Source organism: Malus domestica, chromosome 09 (assembly GCF_042453785.1).
Source record: "Malus domestica chromosome 09, GDT2T_hap1".
Lineage (NCBI taxonomy): Eukaryota > Viridiplantae > Streptophyta > Magnoliopsida > Rosales > Rosaceae > Malus > Malus domestica.
Genome location: NC_091669.1, coordinates 28,610,896 through 28,633,612, shown reverse-complemented (window position 1 = coordinate 28,633,612; position 22,717 = coordinate 28,610,896). Strand labels below are relative to the sequence as shown.

General features: G+C 39.6%; 2 protein-coding genes across 5 annotated transcripts; one reads left to right on the top strand and one right to left on the bottom strand.

Moving 5' to 3' along the window:
• The first annotated feature begins 646 nt into the window (after positions 1-646).
• Positions 647-11,709, top strand: LOC103444072 (uncharacterized). Its single transcript, XM_008382980.4, has 10 exons — positions 647-1,380; positions 1,951-2,022; positions 2,790-2,831; positions 2,908-3,010; positions 3,243-3,307; positions 3,392-3,436; positions 3,521-3,628; positions 3,716-3,803; positions 11,234-11,280; positions 11,367-11,709. The coding sequence occupies exons 1-10, from the start codon at positions 748-750 to the stop codon at positions 11,445-11,447; spliced, it is 1,284 nt and encodes a 427-aa protein (XP_008381202.3). The 5' UTR covers positions 647-747; the 3' UTR covers positions 11,448-11,709.
• Positions 11,710-13,777: 2,068 nt separating this feature from the next.
• Positions 13,778-17,712, bottom strand: LOC103444068 (uncharacterized). 4 transcript variants are annotated; one of them, XM_070827381.1, is made up of 8 exons: positions 17,599-17,712; positions 16,727-16,781; positions 15,626-15,904; positions 15,113-15,351; positions 14,790-14,990; positions 14,581-14,679; positions 14,409-14,489; positions 13,778-14,326 (listed from the first exon to the last, which is right to left on the bottom strand). In XM_070827381.1, exons 3-8 carry the CDS (start codon positions 15,669-15,671, stop codon positions 14,111-14,113), a joined length of 882 nt encoding a protein of 293 aa, XP_070683482.1. In that variant the 5' UTR covers positions 15,672-15,904; positions 16,727-16,781; positions 17,599-17,712; the 3' UTR covers positions 13,778-14,110. The 4 variants fall into 4 exon arrangements, with proteins under 4 accessions (XP_070683482.1, XP_070683481.1, XP_070683483.1 ...); XM_070827380.1 differs by lacking the exon at positions 17,599-17,712 and adding an exon at positions 16,887-17,497; XM_070827382.1 differs by lacking the exon at positions 17,599-17,712 and adding an exon at positions 16,960-17,497.
• Positions 17,713-22,717: the final 5,005 nt, after the last annotated feature.

The following is a 22,717-nucleotide window of genomic DNA, read 5'->3' as shown; positions in this document are numbered from 1 at the left end:
TAAATTTAACCTAAAAAATTAAAGTGGGCGTACACCACCTCAGTTTTTTTTCTTCATATTTTTAAATAATTCAAAAAACTTGTTTTTTCATCTTTGAAAAAATCGGCGTTAACTAATTTATTCCAAGTGTATGTTATAAACATTCTTTGCACGTGTCACAATCTAGGCGGATGTCATTGATTCATAAACATCTTATTAATCTTGATCGTTAGTCCATTTTTTTTTTGAACAAGCGATATTATGTACATTAAGGAGGGATGAGGTGGGTTTAGTCTTACAATGAAAATAAGCTAGCAATAATGTGGTTAAAATTTGCATTTGAACGCTAGTCCATTATTATTCCATTTTATGTTGGAATCTTTTTAAATTTATTTTTTTTGTATATTGAAATTTTTACACTAGGGGAGGGGGAGTTCGACTCAGTCACACAATAAACAATCTAATTTGGTATCAAATTCGTCATCTATGAGTTTGAACCTAAGACGTCTCACTTTTAAATAAAGAGAAATATCACCAGACCTCTTGTATTCGAATCTTAAAAATAGAAAATTCGCAACTAGTTTAGTTACTGAGTATGTCGTTATATAAATAAAAATAAATAAATAAATGAAAAATGCAATTAACCATTTTTTGATTTTTGGGTTGTACTTACTGGTTACAGCTTACCAGTCCAAACTGAAAGCGGGGCACATTTTTCTGAAGAAAACGGTGCGTTGGCTTAAGGCTTAAACCTCGTAAACCCTTCCCATGGCCGCCCTGAAGCTCCTCCTCTCCTCCGCTCGCCGTCACTGCCTCTCAAACCCTCACTCCCGTCTCCACCCACCTCCATTTCTAAGCTGCCACAGATCCCTAAGCTCCGAATCCGACCCAAACCCGAATCAGAACCCTCCGCAGCCTCCTAGACGCCAACCCGTGCCGGTCGAACCCGTTTCATACACTCTCAAACCCAAAGAGCAGTCCCTACCCGATCCAGATGCGACTCCCCAAGCAACATCACCGCCGCCTCCACAAAGCCCCGGTGACTCGCCCAACTCATCGAGTCAGGACACTCGCGCCACCTGGACCCGTGAAGAGGCGCGTTTCATCAGGGACGTTCCATCTATATCTCCGGTATCGTACCCGGTGAAAGTTGCTCCCTTACCGGAAGATAGGGTCGCGGAGGAGAGCGGAGGTGGCGAAGGCGGAGCTGAAAAGGATGTGGATGGCGTGAAGGACTTGGAGAGAGAGAAGAGAAGGATCGAGGCCGATGGTCGGATGAGGAGGAGGCTTTTTAGGGTTCCTGAGGAGGAGGTGGTGGTTCCTTTTCCCGCGTTGATTAAGGTTGAGAAGAAGGAGAGCAAATCTATTCTCGAGGTCATGGACGCAATTCGCCAAGTCAAGGTCAGTGCAACGTTTCCTCTCTCTCTGATAGACTGATTGCTGTTTGGTTGCTGAGAAAATGTGGGAAAGTTAAAGGAATTTAAGTTTTACTGTTTTGTTAGATAATTTTGGATTTGGGATATCAAATGACTTCTACTTAATCGAACTAATATACTGTTTATTTGGCTTCGTTGCAATGTGCTTTCAATCTCTGTTTTTATTTTGTTTCTTGGAGATTAAAAGGTAGTAATGTGTTTATTGGCAGAACAAAATGTAGGTTATTAATAAGCAAAATGAAGTTTTATCTTTTTAAGTTTATCTTACGAGCTGTGATTGTGATCGAGTTTTAAGACTAAGTTAAGTAGGAGCATATAGAGATCATGCTTGTTTATCACGTGCATATTGCGATCATGCTTGTTTATCACGTGCATATTGCGCTAACCGGTGTTCTTGCTCTTTTAATATAGTTGGATGCCCCCCCCCCCCCCGGAAAGGAGTTTGTTTTGTTATTGTTTACTTAGAAGTGTTATGTTTTATTTCAAAGTATTTCTCATTTCTAATCTCTTTTTCACATGGTTAGTTGTTTTACAGGCTAATGCCCAGTGCAAATTTGATGAAACTGTTGAAGCTCATGTACAATTGGGTATTGATGCGAAGCGAAATGTAATTTGTCAACTCATCTGAGTAAAATCTTCTCTTATCTCAAGCATATGTTTTTGTGTGTCAATATAGATATGTTGACTTTTACTTTAGATATGTGAATATATAATAGCAAGTCCTGAGTTTAGATTTTCAATTCATTTCACAATCCAACAACGTCTAGATTTAAACGATTGCCCACATGTGTTTATAGCTAGTTGTGTCCGTTTTGAATAAGGTGAAATCACGTGTGTGAGTGAGTGTGAGATGGCTGTTGGGTATTAACTGTAGGGCAGAATTCTTGAAACATTTAAAATTTGAAGGAATGACGTAAAGGAAATTTTAACAAATGTTTATAAAGGTTGGACCCAAGATGTTTCATTGGCATTTCAGGATTTGAATCAACTCAATGGTTTGGACTCCAGATGTTATTCTTTGAAAAAAGTTATTACGTGGCTAAGCTGTAACCATTATTCGTAAGTTCCTTGTATTTGTTGTTTGAATAATTATCAATGCACACCTTCCATGCACCCAAATATGGTTAAACCTTGACTGAGAAATATTGTCACTTTTTTTACTGTACTTTGTGAGCATAACGTTGCTCATTTTAGCATATCAATTGTATGTTTTCAGTAGGGCTGTCATGGAATGCTTCTCAAAAGAGTGATAAAGAAGATTTGGTTTCTGCTTTCTACTTTATGCTTCAGATTTCTTATGGCACAATTATATTTAATATTCCAAACTCCTGTTTAAAAGATTCAATTTACATGGACTACCTGATTGAAGTGCAGGCGGTTCGTGGTAACATGACTTTGCCGCATGGTAGTGGGAAGGTAGTTATCTTTACTTTGGTAAATCAATCTTTCTCATCAACTTTCTAGTTGGTTACTGTATGATGTCATTTTTCAGGTTGTCAGGGTTGCTTTCTTTGCTGAAGGCTCAGATGCAGAAGAAGCTAGAGCTGCAGGAGCAGATATTGTTGGCGGTGTTGAACTGGTTGAGGAAATTGCAAGTAATGAGCTAACTGTTGTTGCTACTAAATAATATGCTGAAAAAGAAACTCCTGTCCACTAGATATACCATGCAATGATATTGCCATTCCAACTTTTTTGAGTTGTGGTTTTGCCAAAAAAAAAAAAAGAAGATTTGTTTTTTAAATTTGTGTTTATATGGGTTTATGTGAATCTTACATTGATTGAGTTCAAAGAAATCAAACAATTTATTATCTGCCTTTTATTATGCAGGCAGTCATAAGCTCAATGTTGACAAGTGTTTTGCTACAAATGAAATGATTATGCGCCTGGCAAAGGTTTTTGAGTTGTAATTCTTTACTTGCGGGATTAGTCAACTTTATTGTGTTTTTAATCAAAAGTGGATGTTTGATGTTTAACAGATTGCAAGAATTCTTAGAGAGCGTGGTTTGATGCCTGACCGTAAAGTGAGTTTATATGGTTGTAATTTTTATTCAGTTTGCAGATCTGTGGGAAAATTGCTAATTTTTGCTATACTATGTATCGTATAGCTAGGTACTGTCACCAATGACATTACTGGAGCACTGCAGAAGGTAAGACAAGGTCATATTGAGTATAGAATGGACAGAACATCAATTGTACATGTGGGTCTTGGAAAGGTACCATAATTACAAACACAATCTTTTCGTTTCTTCAGATGTTTGTTTGCTGTAGACATGGATATCACTTTCTTTCTTTCTTTTCAGGTGAGCTTCACAGAGGAGTATCTGCAAGAGAACATTGGTGCATTTATGAGTTCTCTTTTGCTGGCAAAGCCTACAGGTTTAAAAAAGTGTAAGTGCCACAAATTACTCCTGTGTTTCCTATGTTGTTGTTTTTGGGCTAAACTAAGTAAAGGTGAAGTTTGATCTGAATGTTCACTTATAATTTTACACATTGGTTTTTTTATCTGGCATCTGTGCAATTAGATACACCTCTCAGTACTGCTGAGGGTTGAGCCTTTTTAGCCATGTTGATTGCTGAACCATTTATGAAATATTTGGCTCTACTCAATTAGCAGTTAAGCTTGATTTTCTTGTTTCATAAATTAACCAAACTTGATAGTCAGTTCAGGTCCCAAAAAATGAAAATCCTCATGCTTTTATAAGGCCACTCAAGGTGGCAGTACTATCTTATAGAATTCTATAGATTGTTTATTCAGATGAATGCTGTTATCCTGATCTATATTGGTGGCCTCTACCCTAATAATATAAGTTTTTGGCATACAATGATTGTCTAACATGGTATCGGAGATTTCGTTGAATCGCTCCAGGAGGTCTTAGTTTTGAACCCTCTCCTCCAACTCCCTGATTTTTAGTTCACTTGCATGGTGCACTTCACCTATATATTTCTCCACTTATAGGAGGATCACAGTGCATGTGTTAAAGGGTGTCGTGTTAGCTTTGATATATGTTGTTGATGACCTAAGTTGTTGAAAGTGCAATACTCTGCTAGGAGTTGTAAATGATCAATTTCCATAAATGAAGTGCAGGTGCACGACTCTGCATAATTGTGTTTTGTTAACTCTACTATGCATAACAAATCTTCATGTCGCATTTGAGTCTTTGACCCACCTTCATAGTTATGCGGTAAATTTTGTTCGTCACACCCCGCCTCAAGTTTCACCCGGTGTTCCATGTGAGCAACTTGAAGCCTTATCATGCGGACGATGAGGAACCAAGTCGAGGTGAGTCTCATCGAGCACCCCCTTTGATGACAGAGGCATTTGACAAAGAAGTGGAGAGCATTGAAGCGAAGCGTGTCGTGGTGCGACCAAGACAACCAAAGCATGTGGAGTACTTTGTCAAATGGAAGGGGCTACCATACTCCGAAGCAACATGGGAGAAGGAGACGTCCTTATGGCAATATAAGGACTTGATTCAGACATTCGAGAGGCAAGAGTCGACGAGGACGTCGACGGCTTAAGTGGGGGAGGATGTCACGGGCCATGTGTTAAAAACAAAGAAAATGCCCAAGACATCATATATCTAAGCCCATGAAGCCATGTCTTCATGGAAGCTTCTGGAACGTCCCGGAGAAATCAAGAACGTGGCGGAGCATTCAAGATAATCTAGGGCATTCCGGAACATTCCACACAAGTGTACATATTTAAGCCTCACTTAGAATAATCTAGATTAGGCAAGTTGTATCTAGAACTATGCTAGATATTTTTGGATGTAAGTAGAGGATTCTAGAACCCTCCATTGAGGAGGTGACTTAGGCCTATAAATAGGAGGCAAGGCCATTTGGCCAAACCATCCAAGAATTGTAAGCAATTGTAAAGTTCTCTTAACTTTCAATACAAAGCTTCCTTTCTCCCATCTTCTAAGTGATCTTAGCATTCTCCAAGCTATCTTAGCTTTCTTTGTGATTCGATCCGGGGAAGCGAGGCTTCGAAGGCTTACTTAGCTTGTTCATCGAGGTATTCAAGTCTAAGTGCCGCACGGGCAGAAGGCTTAAAGAGTCAAAATTTTATAGGACGGCAATAAGGCCGGCGATGCTGTATGGCACAGAATGTTGGGCGGTGAAGCATCAACACGTACACAAAATGGGTGTAGCGGAGATGAGGATGCTTCGTTGGATGTGTGGGCACACGAGAAAGGATAAGATTAGGAATGAGGATATCCGGGGTAAAGTAGGAGTAGCCGAAATTGAAGGAAAGATGAGAGAAAATCGGTTACGGTGGTTTGGACATGTGCAAAGAAGGCCTACTGACGCTCCGATTAGAAGATGCGACTATGGGACAGAGGTTCAGGGCCGAAGGGGTAGAGGAAGACCCAGGAAAACTTTGAGAGAGACCCTAAGAAAAGACTTAGAGTACTTGGATCTAACGGAGGACATGACACAGGACAGAACACAATGGCGTTCTAAGATTCATATAGCCGATCCCACTCAGTGACTTGGATTTTCCAAGTCTCCAACCGAGAAGTTGTCCTCGTTCGGGAAATTAAGGGAACACTACCTCAACCTACATGCTCCACTCACAAAGCTCCAACATACAAGCTTCAACAAAAGAAAATTCAAAGAACTTAGCGAAGAAGGCTTTGGTGATTTAACACAATACGTTGAAATGAAGGAAAGCTTATTTATTGATATCTTGATAAATTACAAATATGTACATATACTTGAGTCAAAATAAACAAACAAGAGGGAGCCTTCACAAAGGTTGCTTAGGAGAAGTCTCGGCAGTCGGTAGAGCCCCAGAAAGAGAAGGCACCGGAGGGGGATCATTCGGAGCCTCAGTACTGGACAGAACCCTAGAAGGAGGAGGCATCAGAGGTTGATCATTTGGAGCTTCATTACGCGGTACAGCCCCAGAAGACGAAGGCAATAAATGCCTTTGGAACAAACCCACAAATCTCTGATGATCAAGTAAAACCTGACCATCAGATTCCTTCATCTGGTCAAGCTTCCTCTTCATGTTTGTAGCATAGTCATGTGCGAGCCGGTGCAACTGTTTATTCTCATGCTTGAGCCCTCTAATCTCCTGTTTGAGACTCATCACTTCAGCCGCCAATGATTCAACTTGGCGGGTTCGAGCAAATAGGCGTTGTGCCATATTAGACACAGAACCTGCACACTGAACACTAAGAGCCAGAGAATCCTTAACAGCCAACTCATCAGACCGTTTGGAAAGTAGTCTGTTATCTTTGGGAGTGAGAAGGTTCCTGGCCACTACCGCAGCGGTCATATCATTCTTCATCACGGAATCCCCAACGGTAAGAGGACCAGTAGGGGAGACGAAGGATGGGCGCCATATGTTGTCTGGAGAAGGCGGGGCTGCCTCTTCAACAAGGTTCAAGTCAAAACGACGGTCGGAGGGGCCAGACATTTTCAAAGGTGTAGAAGAGAGAAGAGGTCGGACAAATCAAGTTGTTAGAAGTGCAAGAATGGAGCTTCTACAGGTGGATATTCAAGTGTGCTTTGGAACTTAATGTTAGCCTCTATAAAAATCTGCACTCGACGAAGCTTCAGAAATCGAAGAGGCGTTTGCTTTCTCAAAAGCTGGGCTGCTCAGAGACCACGAGGGTCGATCTCAGAAATCGAAGAGGCGTTTGCTTTCTCAAAAGCTGGGCTGCTCAAAGACCACGAAGGCCGATCTCAGAAATCGAAGAGGTTTGCTTTCTCAAAAGCTGGGCTGCTCAGAGACCACGAGGGCCGATCTCAGAAATCGAAGAGGTTTGCTTTCTCAAAAGCTGGGCTGCTCAGAGACCACGAGGGCCGATCTCAGAAATCGAAGAGGTTTGCTTTCTCAAAAGCTGGGCTGCTCAGAGACCACGAGGGTCGATCTCAGAAATCGAAGAGGCACCTACTTTTCCAGCCTTGTCAGCACCTGTCACACGCACACTCAGCTTTGCGGAAATTATGGGCATTCTGTCGAAGATTTCTGGCGAAGTAGAAAGCACATGAATCGTACTGTTCAATCACCCACTTCCCACACGCAACAGTAGCTCATGGGTACCACATATAACTTTGCCAAAGTTCTCTGACAAAGTTGAGACTACTTTTCCAGCCTTGCCAGCACCTGTCACACGCACACTCAGCTTTGCGGAAATTATGGGCATTCTGTCGAAGATTTCTGGCGAAGTAGAAAGCACATGAATCGTACTGTTCAATCACCCACTTCCCACACGCAACAGTAGCTCATGGGTACCACATATAACTTTGCCAAAGTTCTCTGACAAAGTCGAGACACGTGAAGCTTGCAACTCTCACTACATCGCTCTGACCAAGAAGGGTAAAAGAATAGCAAAGAAACAACACTAACAAAGTTTAGACACATAAATTTTGACGGCCTAGCTACCATATTATTACCCACAAGGGTAAAGGAACAGTACCACTGCTGGATAATTGGAAAGTCCCGGTGTGTCAACCTCTGTGCTTCATGGCAAGGTAGACTAGCAAACATGCCCAACCTTTACTCACATTCGAGAAAACACTCCCAACAAGATTGCTTGCCCCAAAATCGAAGAGGCATCGCCCTCCGAATCTCGAGAGCCAGACTCCCAACATGATTACTTTCTCAAAAATCGAATAGAGGGTAAAGGAACAGTACCACTGCTGGATAATTTGAAAGTCCCTGTGTGTCATCCTCTGTGCTTCGTGGCAAGGTAGACTAGCAAACATGCCCAACCTTTACTCACATTCGAGAAAACACCCCCAACAAGATTGCTTGCTCCAAAATCGAAGAGGCACCGCCCTCCGAATCTCGAGAGCCAGACTCCTAACATGATTACTTTCTCAAAAATCGAAGAGAGGGTAAAGGAACAGTACCACTGTTGGATAATTGGAAAGTCCCTGTGTGTCAACCTCTGTGCTTCGTGGCAAGGTAGACTAGCAAACATGCCCAACCTTTACTCATATTCGAGAAAACACTCCCAACTCCCAACATGATTACTTTCTCAAAAATCGAAGACACCGCTCTCCGAATCTCGAGAGCCAGACCCCCAGCATGATTGCTTTCTCAAAAATCGAAGAGGCATCGTTCTCCGAATCTCGAGAGCCAGATCCCCGACAGGATTGCTTGTTCGAAAACCGAAGAGGCACCACTTTCCCAACTTCAAGAGCCGGATCTCCTTGGATAAAGCTTGTCTGTAATCTCCACACGCAACATCAGCTTTCCAGATACCACATACCACTTTTTCAAAGTGTTCTGACAGAGTTAAAACTTGTGAAGCTGGCAGCTCCCACTACCGTGCTATGACCAAGCAGGGTAAAGGAATAGCATTATTACTTGACGTTAGGGAGACTCCTATATATGGCGACCTCCATCCCCAACGGACAGGCAGACCTGCAAAAATGCTCAACCCTTCCTCTTATCTGAGAGGGCACTCCCAACGAAGCCTTTCAAAATATTCAGCTTTCTTTCCCCCCGATAATACCTCTGTAAACAAGCTATACTAGAGCAAGAATATCTCATATCATCAGGGTTAAAAGCAAGAGTATCCCATATCATGCTTTTTCCCTGTCTTTTCCTTTGGCCTTGTTCTTACCTGCAAGACAAGGAGAAAGAGAGCAATCAGTCAGCACTTGGAATCAAGCTTCCAGCCAGGAACTGACTGCCTGGAACCCCTTACCCTGGCATTGCTCTCGAGTACTCATCTTCAACATCTTATGCTTCCAAGGAAGATACCGCATCTGCCTGAGGATAGGGCAAGTGAGAAGGATACAAGGAAGCATGTGGAGATAAGCGTAACAGCACACATGCCGATATATCCACTACTCTGTCAAAAGCAAAAGTATCCCATATCAGCAGGGTCGAACGTACTCTAGATTTGATGGACTTGTTTTGACCCTCAAATTCTTCAGTCGGCCTTATACTTTGGAGGAAACCAGAAAACCCTCCAGCCCAGTTCAAGAATAAGCCTGTGGAAAGTTACTTCTTCAAAAGCAAAAGTATCCCATATCATCTCTTCTCATTTTTCTTCTCTTTATCCTTCATGCTGCCTGCAAGATAGGGAGAATGTGAACAATCAGCCGGAGCTCTGATTGCTTACCTTGTCTGTTACCTCTTTCAGCAGATCCCCTAGCTCGGCGACTTGGGGGACTCCTACTACATGGTTTGTATCGCGCTTGACCAAGCCTGAAACTACAAGTAAGCTTCAAGTGACATTGATACATTACCTTGTGCATCTCCACCAGTACAGATACCACCCCTGGATGGAGGAAGAGTACTTCCAGAGAAGATTCCACATCTACCTATGAGACAGATAAGGAAAGTCAAGCCGATACCACACTCCGGGACTTAGAAGTTTCGTGGTTACGAGATCATTCTCCCACAATATTTCCTAATGTCATTTGTACTAAATCATTCACTTGTACTCCCTAAAGGAGAGCTTGAACCTATGTACTTGTGTAAACCCTTCACAATTAATGAGAACTCCTCTATTCCGTGGACGTAGCCAATCTGGGTGAATCACGTACATCTTGTGTTTGCTTTCCTATCTCTATCCATTTATATACTTATCCACACTAATGACCGGAGCAATCTAGCGAAGATCACAAAAAGTTACCGTTTTCGCTACCTAGGATCTATCTTGCAAGAGAACGAAGAATTAGATGGAGATCTCAACCATAGAATACAAGCTGGATGGATGAAGTGTAAGAGTGTATCCGGCGTGTTGTGTGATCGTCGTAGGCCACTGAAGCTCAAGGGAAAATTTTATAGGACGGCAATAAGGCCAACGATGTTGTATGGCACAGAATGTTGGGCGGTGAAGCATCAACATGTACACAAAATGGGTGTAGCGGAGATGAGGATGCTTCGTGGGATGTATGGGCACACGAGAAAGGATAAGATTGGGAATGAGGATATCCAAGGTAAAGTAGGAATAGCCAAAATTGAAGGAAATATGAGAGAAAATCGGTTCCGGTGGTTTGGACATGTGCAAAGAAGGCCTACTGACGCTCCGGTTCGAAAATGTGACTACGGGACAGAAGTTCAGGGCCGAAGGGGTAGAGGAAGACCTAGGAAAACTTTGGAAGAGACCCTAAGAAAAGACTTGATTACTTGGATCTAACGGAGGACATGACACAAAACCGAGCGCAATGGCGTTCTAGGATTCATATAGCCGACCCCACTTAGTGGGAAAAGGCTTTGTTGTTGTTGTTGTTGTACCCTTTGATCGCATGAAGCACCGTGGAGTATTATAGTCGTTTCTTTTAAGGCCCTGAGAATGGCCTTATATCTGTTGCCCACTGCTGAGCCAGACCTGAGCTCAACTTTGTTCAGCTAGGTTAAGCCTCTGAGCCACTTAAATCCACATAACATCCCTAGCCAATCTAGAAAATCTTAGAGCTCAGTTTGGCTTAGCTCAACTGTTAACCTATACATTCTGCACAAGCAATTGCAGTGTTAACTCCAGGGTACAGTTATGATCTTGGTTAAATTTAATTATAGCATATTCTGTGAAATTCTGGATGGAAGATAATTAGCTCAATGTGTTAGCTGTATATAATATTTTCCGTTCTGCCCACCTATGTATCATTAAGAAGAAAATTGAAGAGATGTTTAGGACACTGCAAATAATAGTTGTGGAAGGACGTCCCTCTGTTTACTAGATTGTGCACTTTTAATGAATTGATGAGAATTTTTGTTACAAGCTTTTCACCGAGTATCGGATTGGACTTTTTCTTTTGCTTAAATATATATATATATATATATATATATATATATATGTTCTTTTCACGTTTACTAAAATCATTCACAATTTTCATTTTCACAGCTTCCAAATATGCGGGGTATATTAACTCGTTCCATATAAGTAGCACGGTGAGCTCTTAACCCTTGTTTTTGTATACTTTAGTTAAATGCGGTGTTGTAAAATTGAAACTAATCCAGTCCATTATTATGTGTAGATGGGTCCAGGATTCCCGGTTTCAATACAGTCATTGTCCAAAGCTGCAGATCACTACAATAAAGTGCACCTCAAGGCTTAAGTGACGTGATTTGTTAACATTTCCAATCAAGCTCAAAGGTTCAGCATTTACTCTGTTAATCTTTTACTCTTTTAGGTAGCGACGGCTCTCCTTGTCTCTCTCGGAGCGGGATGTTGATTGACGGGTTTCCGTGGCTTAATATCACATCATCACGATCTTCGTGTTTCTCTGCAATGTTTTTTTATTTTTTTTGAATTTTTCTCTTCGTTATTTATTTGTATAAATTTTACCGTGGCAATCTTCTAAAATAGATGTTCCATGATTTTGATGTGCGGCACATTATCGCAACTTCTCGATTTGGACGAGGATGTTCAGCATACTCCTCTGTGTAAATGCAATAATGTTCTGTGACTATATGGAAAACGTGGAGGCGAGACGGGTCCTCATTCGTCACTACGAACTTGCCCCGAACTTGATTTGTTAAATTTAATGGGTAATATGAAACAATCCATTACCCGTTAAAGAAAATATATTTTACTTCAATAAATAATAAAATAAAAAACATTAATACTAACTCTGTATTTATATAAAAAGTTGTCACTATATTAGTATCTACATACCTAAACCTTAAAAGTCCAAAAGACAATGTAACCATCGTCAAAGCGTAAAGGATGCGATTACGAGTGTTGACATAATTTTTTACATTTTTGTACTTATAAATTAGTTATTATCCAAAAGACAATGTAACCATCGTCAAAGCGTAAATGATGCGATTACGAGTGTTGACATAATTTTTCACATTTTTGTACTTATAAATTAGTTATTATGTTTAGTGAATACACACACACACACACACACACACACACACACACACACACACACACACACACACACACACACTAAATTTGTTATATAAATTATATTATATCTATAATATGTACTATTGGGTCAGATACGAAATGAATATGGATTGGGGACTCTTATAACCATATCCGAAACAATAACCGAATAATATTTTTGCTTTTTCCCCAATCTAATATAACTGAATTTTCATCCCTAAATCCGTTTGATCATGTGGTTATCCACGGTTATCAAGTTTAACGGGTTGAATTGCCATCCCTAAGGACTAATACAAACTTTTAGAAAATATTAATTATAATTTTTAGATATATTATAAATTAGTAGAAAATATAATAATGTTTACAATTTTTTTCCATAGGTGCCTAGATTAGGGGTGGGCACAGGCCGGGCCGGGCCCAAATTTGGAAGGACCAGACCAGACTTGCTTAAAAAGGAAACAGGACGGGTTGGGCCAGGTGTTGCAAATTTGATTACTGGAACCAGACCTAACTTGGCTCGTTTGAAACGGGCTGGTTCAGGATGGCGGGTCCACGGGTCCTTTTTAAAATTTTTTTTTCCAGTTTTGATCGCTTCCCGGACTCGCCATCCTCCAGATCTTCAACTCGGTAATCATACACAGGTTGGAACCTCTTATCCGTGAATTGCAATAGCAAGCAAGATTTTCCGACACCTACAAATCCAAATCAAAAACCCAAAACCAAAACCCAATTGTTTTAAAACCTCAATTCTCAAACCAAACAAAAAAAATAAAATAAAATAAGAAAAATCAGAAGGTTGGGGGAGAGAGAGATCGATAGGGAGGAGGTTGAGAATTGATAGATCCAAGGTGTGAGAAATCGAAGACAGAGGCGTCAAGAAAGAAAGAGAGAGAGAGAGAGAGAGAGAGAGAGAGGGAGGAGACTGAGGAGAGGAGATTCTTCGATAAGGTGTGAGTCTATGAGACACTGTGGTGGAGGTCACAGTGGGGTGGGGTGTGTCTGCTCTGGGAAGGAGAATTGTAGAGATGGGGGGAGAATAAACAAGAAGAGGAATGAGGGAGAATGATCGAGAGATTGGGGCACTGCTAAATTAAACAGTTTGCGCGACGAGGAAGATTTTGTCGCGAAAATCATTATTAGGTCGCACAAAAACTATGGCGACCAGAAAATCATCGCGCATATTTTGTCACGCAATGGTCGTGAAAAAAGACATTGCGCAACGAACAATTTCAAACTCATCGTGCAAAAAAAAATGGCACGACGCTTTACTACTCGTCACGCTAAAGTTATACGGACGAAGGTTTTCATCGTACAATATAAAAGGTTACAAGTGCGCTTTGTGACTAGTTCGTCTCGAAAAGTTTGCGCGACGAAAAATGTTAGAGGTGCGTGGTAATGCGCGACGAAGTTATAAGACGCGCTTAATTTTGCGCGATGACTGGTCAGCGTCATGCAAGTGTAATTTTTATCCAAAAAAAATAAATAGAATAAAAGGAAAATTAAAAAAAAAAAAGACTTCATACTAATGGCAAAAAATAAAAAGCAAATTAATGAATAAAAAAACAATTTTTATTTATAATATAAATAAAAATGTACGTACAAATATAAAGTTTTAAAAGAAAAGAGGAACAAAACTATGAAAAAAAAGCAGAAAAATCTATAGGAATGTCGTTCGAAAGATCTTGCTGCTGGTTGGGGATGGGGTTGGAGGTTGACGGGCCTGCTTGTTGTGCTTGCTCGGTGTGGAAGGGCTGTGAAGGTGATAGTGTAGAAAAACTGAGGAGATGTATTCTCCTTGTACAAGCATTGACATTTGAGACTTGTACAATGCCAGCTCACTCCTTAGGCTAGCGACTTCTTGCGTGCCGTAACTTGGCCCTTTGATTAGGAGGATGACGAGGCTCTACTCTTCCGCCGCCTGGCATTTCCCATCCCCCAACAATAAGTCCTTGGCCTCCGTCCTAAAGTCTGGTCCAATGTCTCTATCACGATGTGAAACCCTGCATCCTCAGGGGGATCCACAAACTCAATCGGCGTGTCCGAGGGAAGCTGGGAGGCGGACTCTTGAAGTACCGACTGACTCTTCTCCACCATAGTCACCTGTGAAAAAAAAAATGGATTATTAATAGAAAACAATTTGAAATAATTAGTATAAATGCTGAATGCATAAGAAATTACTTACATGAAGGGACTCGGTCAACTCATTCCCAGGCCGAACATAAACGTCAGCAAGGACGTCGATATTTGGAAATTTTGAACCCTCCTGAAATTGAAAAAGATAAGGAAAATGTTAGTAAGAAAAAAAAAATTATTAGCAGCATTTTAAAATTGGAAATGAAAGATGTAATATATACCTTCCGTTGTGCCTCCATCCTATAAGAGAAAGGCCTTGAACCTAAATGGTGGAGAAGAGTCTTCTTCTCCCGATTGATCTTGTTCGCCTTCGCCTTCTTCTGTTATAAAAAAAATAAACGTATTAGTTGTAATACTTAAAGAAAAAAAAATTAAACATTAGTAAAAATTTAAAAAAGTAAAATGAAAGAAGTCGTAATTAAAAACGCACCACATAGCCCGACTCCTGAAAATGACCGCAAAGCCAAACCCAACTATCTTGTCGGTCCTCCAACTCCTTCGGACAACCCTCCTCGAGAGCGACCTGCGGATCATCAAATTGCTGGAAACATTGGTGCATGTCACTCTTCCACTGCTTGTAGCGTTCAGAGAAGAGCCGATTGAGGTACGCGAACATGTCCTCGTCCAGGTCCTCCAAATTGTAGTTTGTTTACAATGTAACAAATATTTTGAAAGTATTAGTAATAAAAGACAGTAATAAATGTAAATATATAAATTTTACATGAAAAGCATTAAAAAGGCAACGCTACTTACGGACAATTGGTTGCGCACCGTGTTCTTTGTCTCCTCCGACATTGCCTTCCAAGACTTCCACCGCATAGGGCAAAAAGTCCGCACGACATGCCCAATGTCATGGGCTAATGAACTATGCTGCTTCGCCATTGGTGTTGCCCGATGTCGCGCATCGTATTTGATTGGGATACGACAGTTGGCCACCCGAGTGAACTTGGCAGTCTTCAATTGCCGACAAGGTCCCCTGGTGTTTTTCTTTGCTGCAAAGAGATGAAAAATAAATCATTACCCCAAAACTAATAACAAATCCTACTAAAATTTCGGCATAACCTCCCCTATAATTAAAACATTTCCCAAAACCCTGAAAATAACATAAACAATATACGTCTCCAACACAATGATCACAACAGTTTAATAGAAGGTTCAGAACGATGACAACTTTTTAATCCTTACATGACATAACTTAACAAATTGAACCTAATATAACAAAATTTAGTTAACATGGGAATGAGGGAATGAATTAGGATTGTATACATGGCCGTGTACCTGAGGCATCGGTTGTGGATCCCGATGGCGACATCTTCAATGGCGTCTGTGAGTACGTCGGGCGCTAGCAGGCAACGCCATTGAAGAAGTAGACGATGCCTGCGCATGTGGGACTGGATGATCAACTGGGTCAACCGGATTGACCGGCCTATGGTTCATCTCTGCCGGAGCAGTGGCAGCAGTAATAGGTGTAGTCGTCGGACTAGGTGTAGCTGTCGGACTAGGTGTAGAAGTCATCGCCCTTCGGGTTCTAATGAGGTTTGACATCTACAAAATTGGAAATTAATTTGTTTCGTACACAAAGATTTAACTTATCGTACACATGCTAATAATTTCAACTTAAATTTAAAACGAAATTTGAAAACCTTAATTCTAAACCCAATTCAAGTTTGGCAGAAACAAAACTTAAAATTGATATACTTACAGAAACTAATCAATTCAGAAAGGATATAGACCCAACAATTATAACTTATAAGAAGAAACTAGAATAAAGGAGTAGTTGGAGCCAAAATCTAGTTGAACGTGCTCTGTGTGTGTCAGGGAATTCAAGTGACAAATAAGCCACAAGCTAGTAATTTGGCTCCTCGAGGGTAGGCAGAAACCAAGAACATGCACCGAAGTTAATGGATGGAAACGAAAAAGTATGGCAGATATTCAACAATAACCAGGGATAGCATCATAGCCAGAAAAAGAAAGCATTAGGCATCTTACGAGTTACAAAGTCCAATATATCACACCAATACACACAATAGGTGCTATAACACAATTAAGACAAAGGGAAGCAGAGCATAACTGATAACCTTCTTTGCATCTCCCTAGAAGCAGAGATGATAACCTTCTATTTTCAAAAATTGAAGCACAATATTGGTCAATGAATACAATCAGAAAACCAATGAAAAGAGAGTAACCAAAACATCTAATTCTGATATGTAAGCTCTCATCAAATGAACCTTAAAAAAGCAAGTCAACCACAACAATATCAAAATCCATGGGACTACTTTCGAGCAGACCACTTGAACTTGAAGTCAAACAACAATACTAGAAAGCAATGGAAGGTAACAAAATTATGGAAACAGTAATTAAAATTACCATAAAGTACTGCAGGTGACCAAAGTGTACGTCCAAAAGCTAGTGGAATTTTCTCCTGAAAATTGAAAAAATCAAGAATGACAATCTTATCATATGAAAGTATTTTCGTTAAAGAATGACATTATTAGCAATGAAAGTATTCGTTGACAAAAAACCTCACCTGGTATCCAAAAAAGATAAACAAATTTCTTCAAGAGAGCAAATAAATACACATCTAGAATATAAGAACTTACAACACAATATTATTCCCCAGGAAACACAAAGTTGGATGAAAAAAAATCCCAAATTGCTGAACCCTTTCTCCAGAAAATGAAATTTTGAAATATGAAAAATGCCAACTCGCTGAACCCATGTTCTAGATGTGTTCATGTCTACATATTTTATGAAGAGAGCAATGTGCAATCACAGAGAAAACAAAAACAAAGGGAAGCACATGGAAGTTTACAGAACTAATCTCCGCATGTGCACTTTCCATCCTCAAACCTATGAAACCTATTGTTATCCCTCACTATGATAACCCTTCCTAAGCACTTGGACATAAACTTGATTGTAGTATGACAATCGCCACCAATTTAAGAACCCCTAATTTAAGAACCTTAAATCTAACCCCCAATTTAAGAAAACCTAATCTAACCTCACTGCCCAAAATCGTTCCCCTAATTTAAGACCTAAATCTAACCCCAATTAAGAACCCTAAAAACTCTAATTTAAGAACCTAAATGTAACCCCCAATTTACGAACCCTAAATCTAACCCGACTGCCCTAATTCTAATCCCGAATTTGAAAAAGAAAAAAAAAACAAAAAAACCCTAATTCTAACCCCCAATTTGTAAATAAAGAAAATTGAAAATAAAAACTAAAGAGGAAATTACCTCTTGGAGACGAAGTCACAACGGCCAGAGAGAGGGACGGAGAGAAAGATGGAGATATAGAGGAATGAGAGAGAGGGTATCGTGCAGGGAAAAAGGAAGAAGAGGGAAGTGAGGGGAAGAAGGAGGGGGGGGTTAAAATATAGAATCTTGTGCGACAGAGTCTTTGTCTCGTAAGGTTAAACAATCGTCGCGCAAGTTTTTTAAAATTTTCCCGTAAAAAAACGCCTTAATTGAAATTTCAGACACTTGCGCGACTAATAAATATATTTCGTCGCGCAAATATCCTTTGTCTGATGAAATATATGTATTCGTCGCGCAATATTCCCGCGTAAATTTAAAATAACTGTTAAATCGTGATTTTTTGTTTATAACCGTCGAAAAGTTTTGCCCCGTTACTTGATCTCTGAATGTTTGTTTTCTGTGATTTTTGGCGTATACGATCTCGAACCATATACAAAAAAGTTTGATGGTTGGATCGTACAATGCATATCCCATCAAAAAGATAGATTCACTAACACTTAGAGTTTATTTATACTTTCATTAAGTATAACATAAGATTTTGTGGTATCCACTAGTGTAAATAGTTGAAATTGAAGATCGAATTCATTTATTGTATTCATATAGGGTCAAGGAGTGTAGCTATAAAAAAGCATCAAAATCGGAGTTAAAATAACCGTTAAATCGTGATTTTTTGTTTCTAACCGTTGAAAAGTTTTGTAACGTTACTTGATCTCTGAATGTTTGTTTTCTGCGCTTTTTGGCGTATGTGATCTCGTACCATATACAAACAAGTTTGACGGTTGGATCATTGAAATTAGTTTCGTACAGTGCGTATCCCATCAAAAAGATAGATTCATAAACACTTAGAGATTATTTATACTTTCATTAAGTATATATATCCACTAGTGTAAATGGTTGAAATTGAAGATCAAATTCATTCATTGTATTCATATAGGGTCACGGAGAGTAGCTGTAAAAAATCATCAAAATCGGAGTTAAAATAACCGTTAAATCGTGATTTTTCGTTTCTAACCGTCGAAAAGTTTTGTACCGTTACTTGATCTCTGAATGTTTGTTTTCTGTGATTTTTGGCGTATGTGATCTCGAACCATATACAAACAAGTTTGACGGTTGGAACGTTGAAATTAGTTTCGTACAATGAGTATCCCATCAAAAAGATAGATTCACTAACACTTAGAGTTTATTTATACTTTTATTAAGTATAACATAAGATTTTGTGGTAACCATTAGTTTAATAGATTTAAATTAATTTATTTTGTATGTATAACACTTAAGAAGTTGAATGGTATGTATATTTAAGCCAATCCAATGGTCACCAATTTTTTAAATTTAATTTAATATATATATATATATGTAATTTTTATAGTTTTTAGGGGTATAAAATTGTTAAATTAATATATATAATTATTATAGTAATTTCTTTTAGGGTTATAAATTATAAAATTAATATTTTGCTTGTCGTATCGGGTTATCGGGTCGTGTCAGGAATTGCCAGGCCTAGCTTGCGCAACCAAAAATTGTTACGCGTCACACAATTATGTTTTAAAATGGTTTTTAATTTTTTTTAATTTTGTTTACAATTTATTATAAAATAGAAACATACCAAATTTATTTACAAAGTAATTCACATATAAAATGGGAATCATTCATACAATTTTTTCCATCACTCTATATAATGCATTAACCATTTCATGTGTTTTACAAAAAAAAGTTACAAATATATTGCCTTAATCTTCATATGAACTATAATAACTTTCACTTTCGTTGCTATTATCATTTTCAGTGTCCCATTCCTCATCATCGATAGGTACATCACCATCGTCGTTTGTGCGCACTAAACCATCGTATCGTGGAATATTACTGAGGTCAATTGTGATCGACTAAATCGGTATTTCAATTGAAGATACTCCTTCTATCTGAAATGGTTCTTGAATAAGATTAGTATCTCGGAGTGTTTCCGCACCACTTTCCATCGAAGATTCAAGACGTTGGTCAGCAACATTGTCGATGTCGTCGTCATTACGGTCTTGCTATGGTATAGCATACACATTCCTATGATCCATCTTCTGAACAACTTTCCAACCCCTCCCGGCTTTAGGGTCATCTAGATACACAATTTGTTTTGCCATGGTTGCTAAGATGTAGGGGTCGTCATCGTACCTAAGTTTTGGTAGTGTTCACTGATAGTAATCCATGATCTCTTTTCACACTTCCATGCCTCTTTGGGTTTGTATCTAACCATCAACATTTAAATAGGATCACTTGCACCGGTCTTTGTAAAGCAATTGCATGTCGCCTCCCCCGGGGACATGAACACCGCTGTTTTGCATACACAACTTGTCATCTCGTGCACCCGCTAAGAACTTGACGCCCGTTGACATGGCAACCCGAGTACAATTAAACGCTAATTGGTCCGAACGCCAAGTTATATAACTCTACAGTGTACGAGGGGGAATTCGATGCTTTCAGTTGATTCACCTAATATTAGACAAACATTTAAATTTGTTAGTTCAAGTAACGGTACAATATACACATCCAATACAAAATCCTTCAAACTTATATATTCGACAAACAATTGCGGAAACAATTCATGGTGTTTCTTGGCATACAAATGTGAAGGATGTGCCTGCTTCATCATATTTTCATGCTCGTCTAGGTATGACAGTGTCTCATCACAATTGTTGAGTACAAACCAATATGCTACCTCCATGTCCTTCTTGGAAAACGACTCGCCACAAATCGGATCTTCGAATGGTTGAGCGATTTGGGCGAAAACTGAAAGTTTCTCCTTTCTCACACCCCCGTCATTATTGCGAGGAGGACGATTGAAAGTTGTCTCAACATCCTTTAAATACATTCCACAAAATGTAAGCGCCTCATATGCCACCCAAGCTTGTATAATGGATCATTCGGGCTTTTCTTTGTTTCGTACATTTTTCTTCAAGTCTCCAAGAAGCCTGCCAAAAGAAAACGATACGATACACATATTACTAATTGTAATATATTTCATATTGATTAATAAAAAAGACGAGGAATATATACCTTTCTATTGGATACATCCATCGAAAGTTGACTGGTCCAATAAGCAATGCCTCGTTTGGTAAGTGAACCATCACATGTATCATACTAGTGAAGAAAGCTAGAGGAAATATCATCTCAAACTTGCATAGAACTTGCACAATGTCATGGCGCAACTAATTAACGTCCGTTTTTCGCAACGTTCTTGACGTCAATTGCGAAAAAAAAACTGGACAACAACATGATTGGTTTCACTACATCGGCTGGCAAGAGATGTCAAATACCCACAGGAAGTAGGCGTTGCAGAACCACATGGCAGTCATGACTCTTTAGGCCAGCTAATTTACCCCTGTCAACGTTCACACAATGCATGATATTTGAAGCATACCCATCTGGAAACTTTACAGACGATAAAAGCTTTAAAAATTCTTTCTTATCATTTGGTTTCATTGAAAAAAAATGCAAGATTCCTTCTAGCTTTATCATTGTCCCTATTCATCCATAAACCCCGTCGTATTCCCATTCGTTCAAAATCAAGACGAACTTTGATCGTGTCTTTTATCTTGCCCTCAATATCTAGAATTGTGCCAACCAATGTGTCAAATACATTTTTCTTAACATGCATAACATCGAGGTTGTGTCTCAAATTTAGTTTGGACCAATACGGGAGCTCAAAAAACATAGACTTGTGTGTCCAGTTCATATGTGTAGAAGATCTTGTCCTACTGACATTGGTCGCGAAAGGAGCAAAATCCAAACAGTTAAGCTGTTCCAAAATCTGAGCACCGGACCATTCTCTGGGTCTGAAGTGATGCTCATTCTCCCTGTCAAACTCTTTATCCTTCTCTCGCCACTTGTAGTCCCAAGGCAACCATCTTCGATGACCAAGGTAACAAACTTTTCTGGCATGCCAACTAGATGTTACATCTTCCTTGCATACAGGGCATGCCATATAACCCCTAGTGCTCCACCCGGAAACCATTACATATGCGGGGAAATCGTTCACAGTCCACATCACTGCAGCTCGCAAAGTGAACATCATGCCAGTACATATATCGTATGTGCGCACACCGTGTGTCCATAAATCTTTTAGCTCATCCACCAACGGCCGTAAGTATACATTGATTGACCTACCAGGATCCTCAGTTATCAATAGAGTCATCATCAAGTATTCTTTTTTCATACATTTCCATGGCGGCAAATTATACGGAAATACGAAAATCGGCCAAGTATTGTGGTGTTGGTTTAAAACCCAAAACGAATTAAATCCGTTAGTGGCAAGTCCTAATCTAACATTACGAGAATTAGCAGCAAACTCGGGGAACGTTCGATCGAACTCTTTCCATGCCTCCCCATCTGCAGGATACCGCATCACATCGTCGTCTACCCGTTTTTCCTTATGCCATTTCATGTTTGTGGCAGTATGCGTCGACATATGCAATCGCTGCAACCTAGGTTTCAGGGGCAGATACTGCATAACTTTTTGTGGGATCTTAGTCGTTATACTATGAGATGTCATTTTGAACCTTGACTCATTACATATAGGGCATTTATCCAATGCCTTATTCTCTTTGTAGAATAAAATACAATTGTTTTTGCAAGCGTGAATTTTTTCATAACCCAATCCAAGACCATTCAACACCTTTTGCGCGTGTCTATGGTCTTTCGGCAAACAATTGTCCTTCGGAAGCATTCTCTTGAAAACCCCCAAAAAGTAATCGAAACATTGGTTTGACATACGATACTTTATTTTTCCATGCATTAGTTCCACAATGGCCGTGAGAACGGAAAAGCTCTCGCACCCTGGGTATAACTCTTGGTTGACATTTTTTAATAGTTTTTCATATTGTTTTAATTTTGCACTGTCCATTGGTGTAGGCACGTCATCTTCCCCTTCCTGATTGGTGTTTGTCAATGCAAATGGAAAAGCATCATTTATAATATCCATGACTTGTTCATTAGAATCCACAATAGGTTCAACATTATCCACTCTTGTGGCGTTTGAAGACGAAACATTGTCTAATTGTTCTCCATGATGGTTCCAAGTATTATATGTCTCAATCATTCCATTCCTTACTAA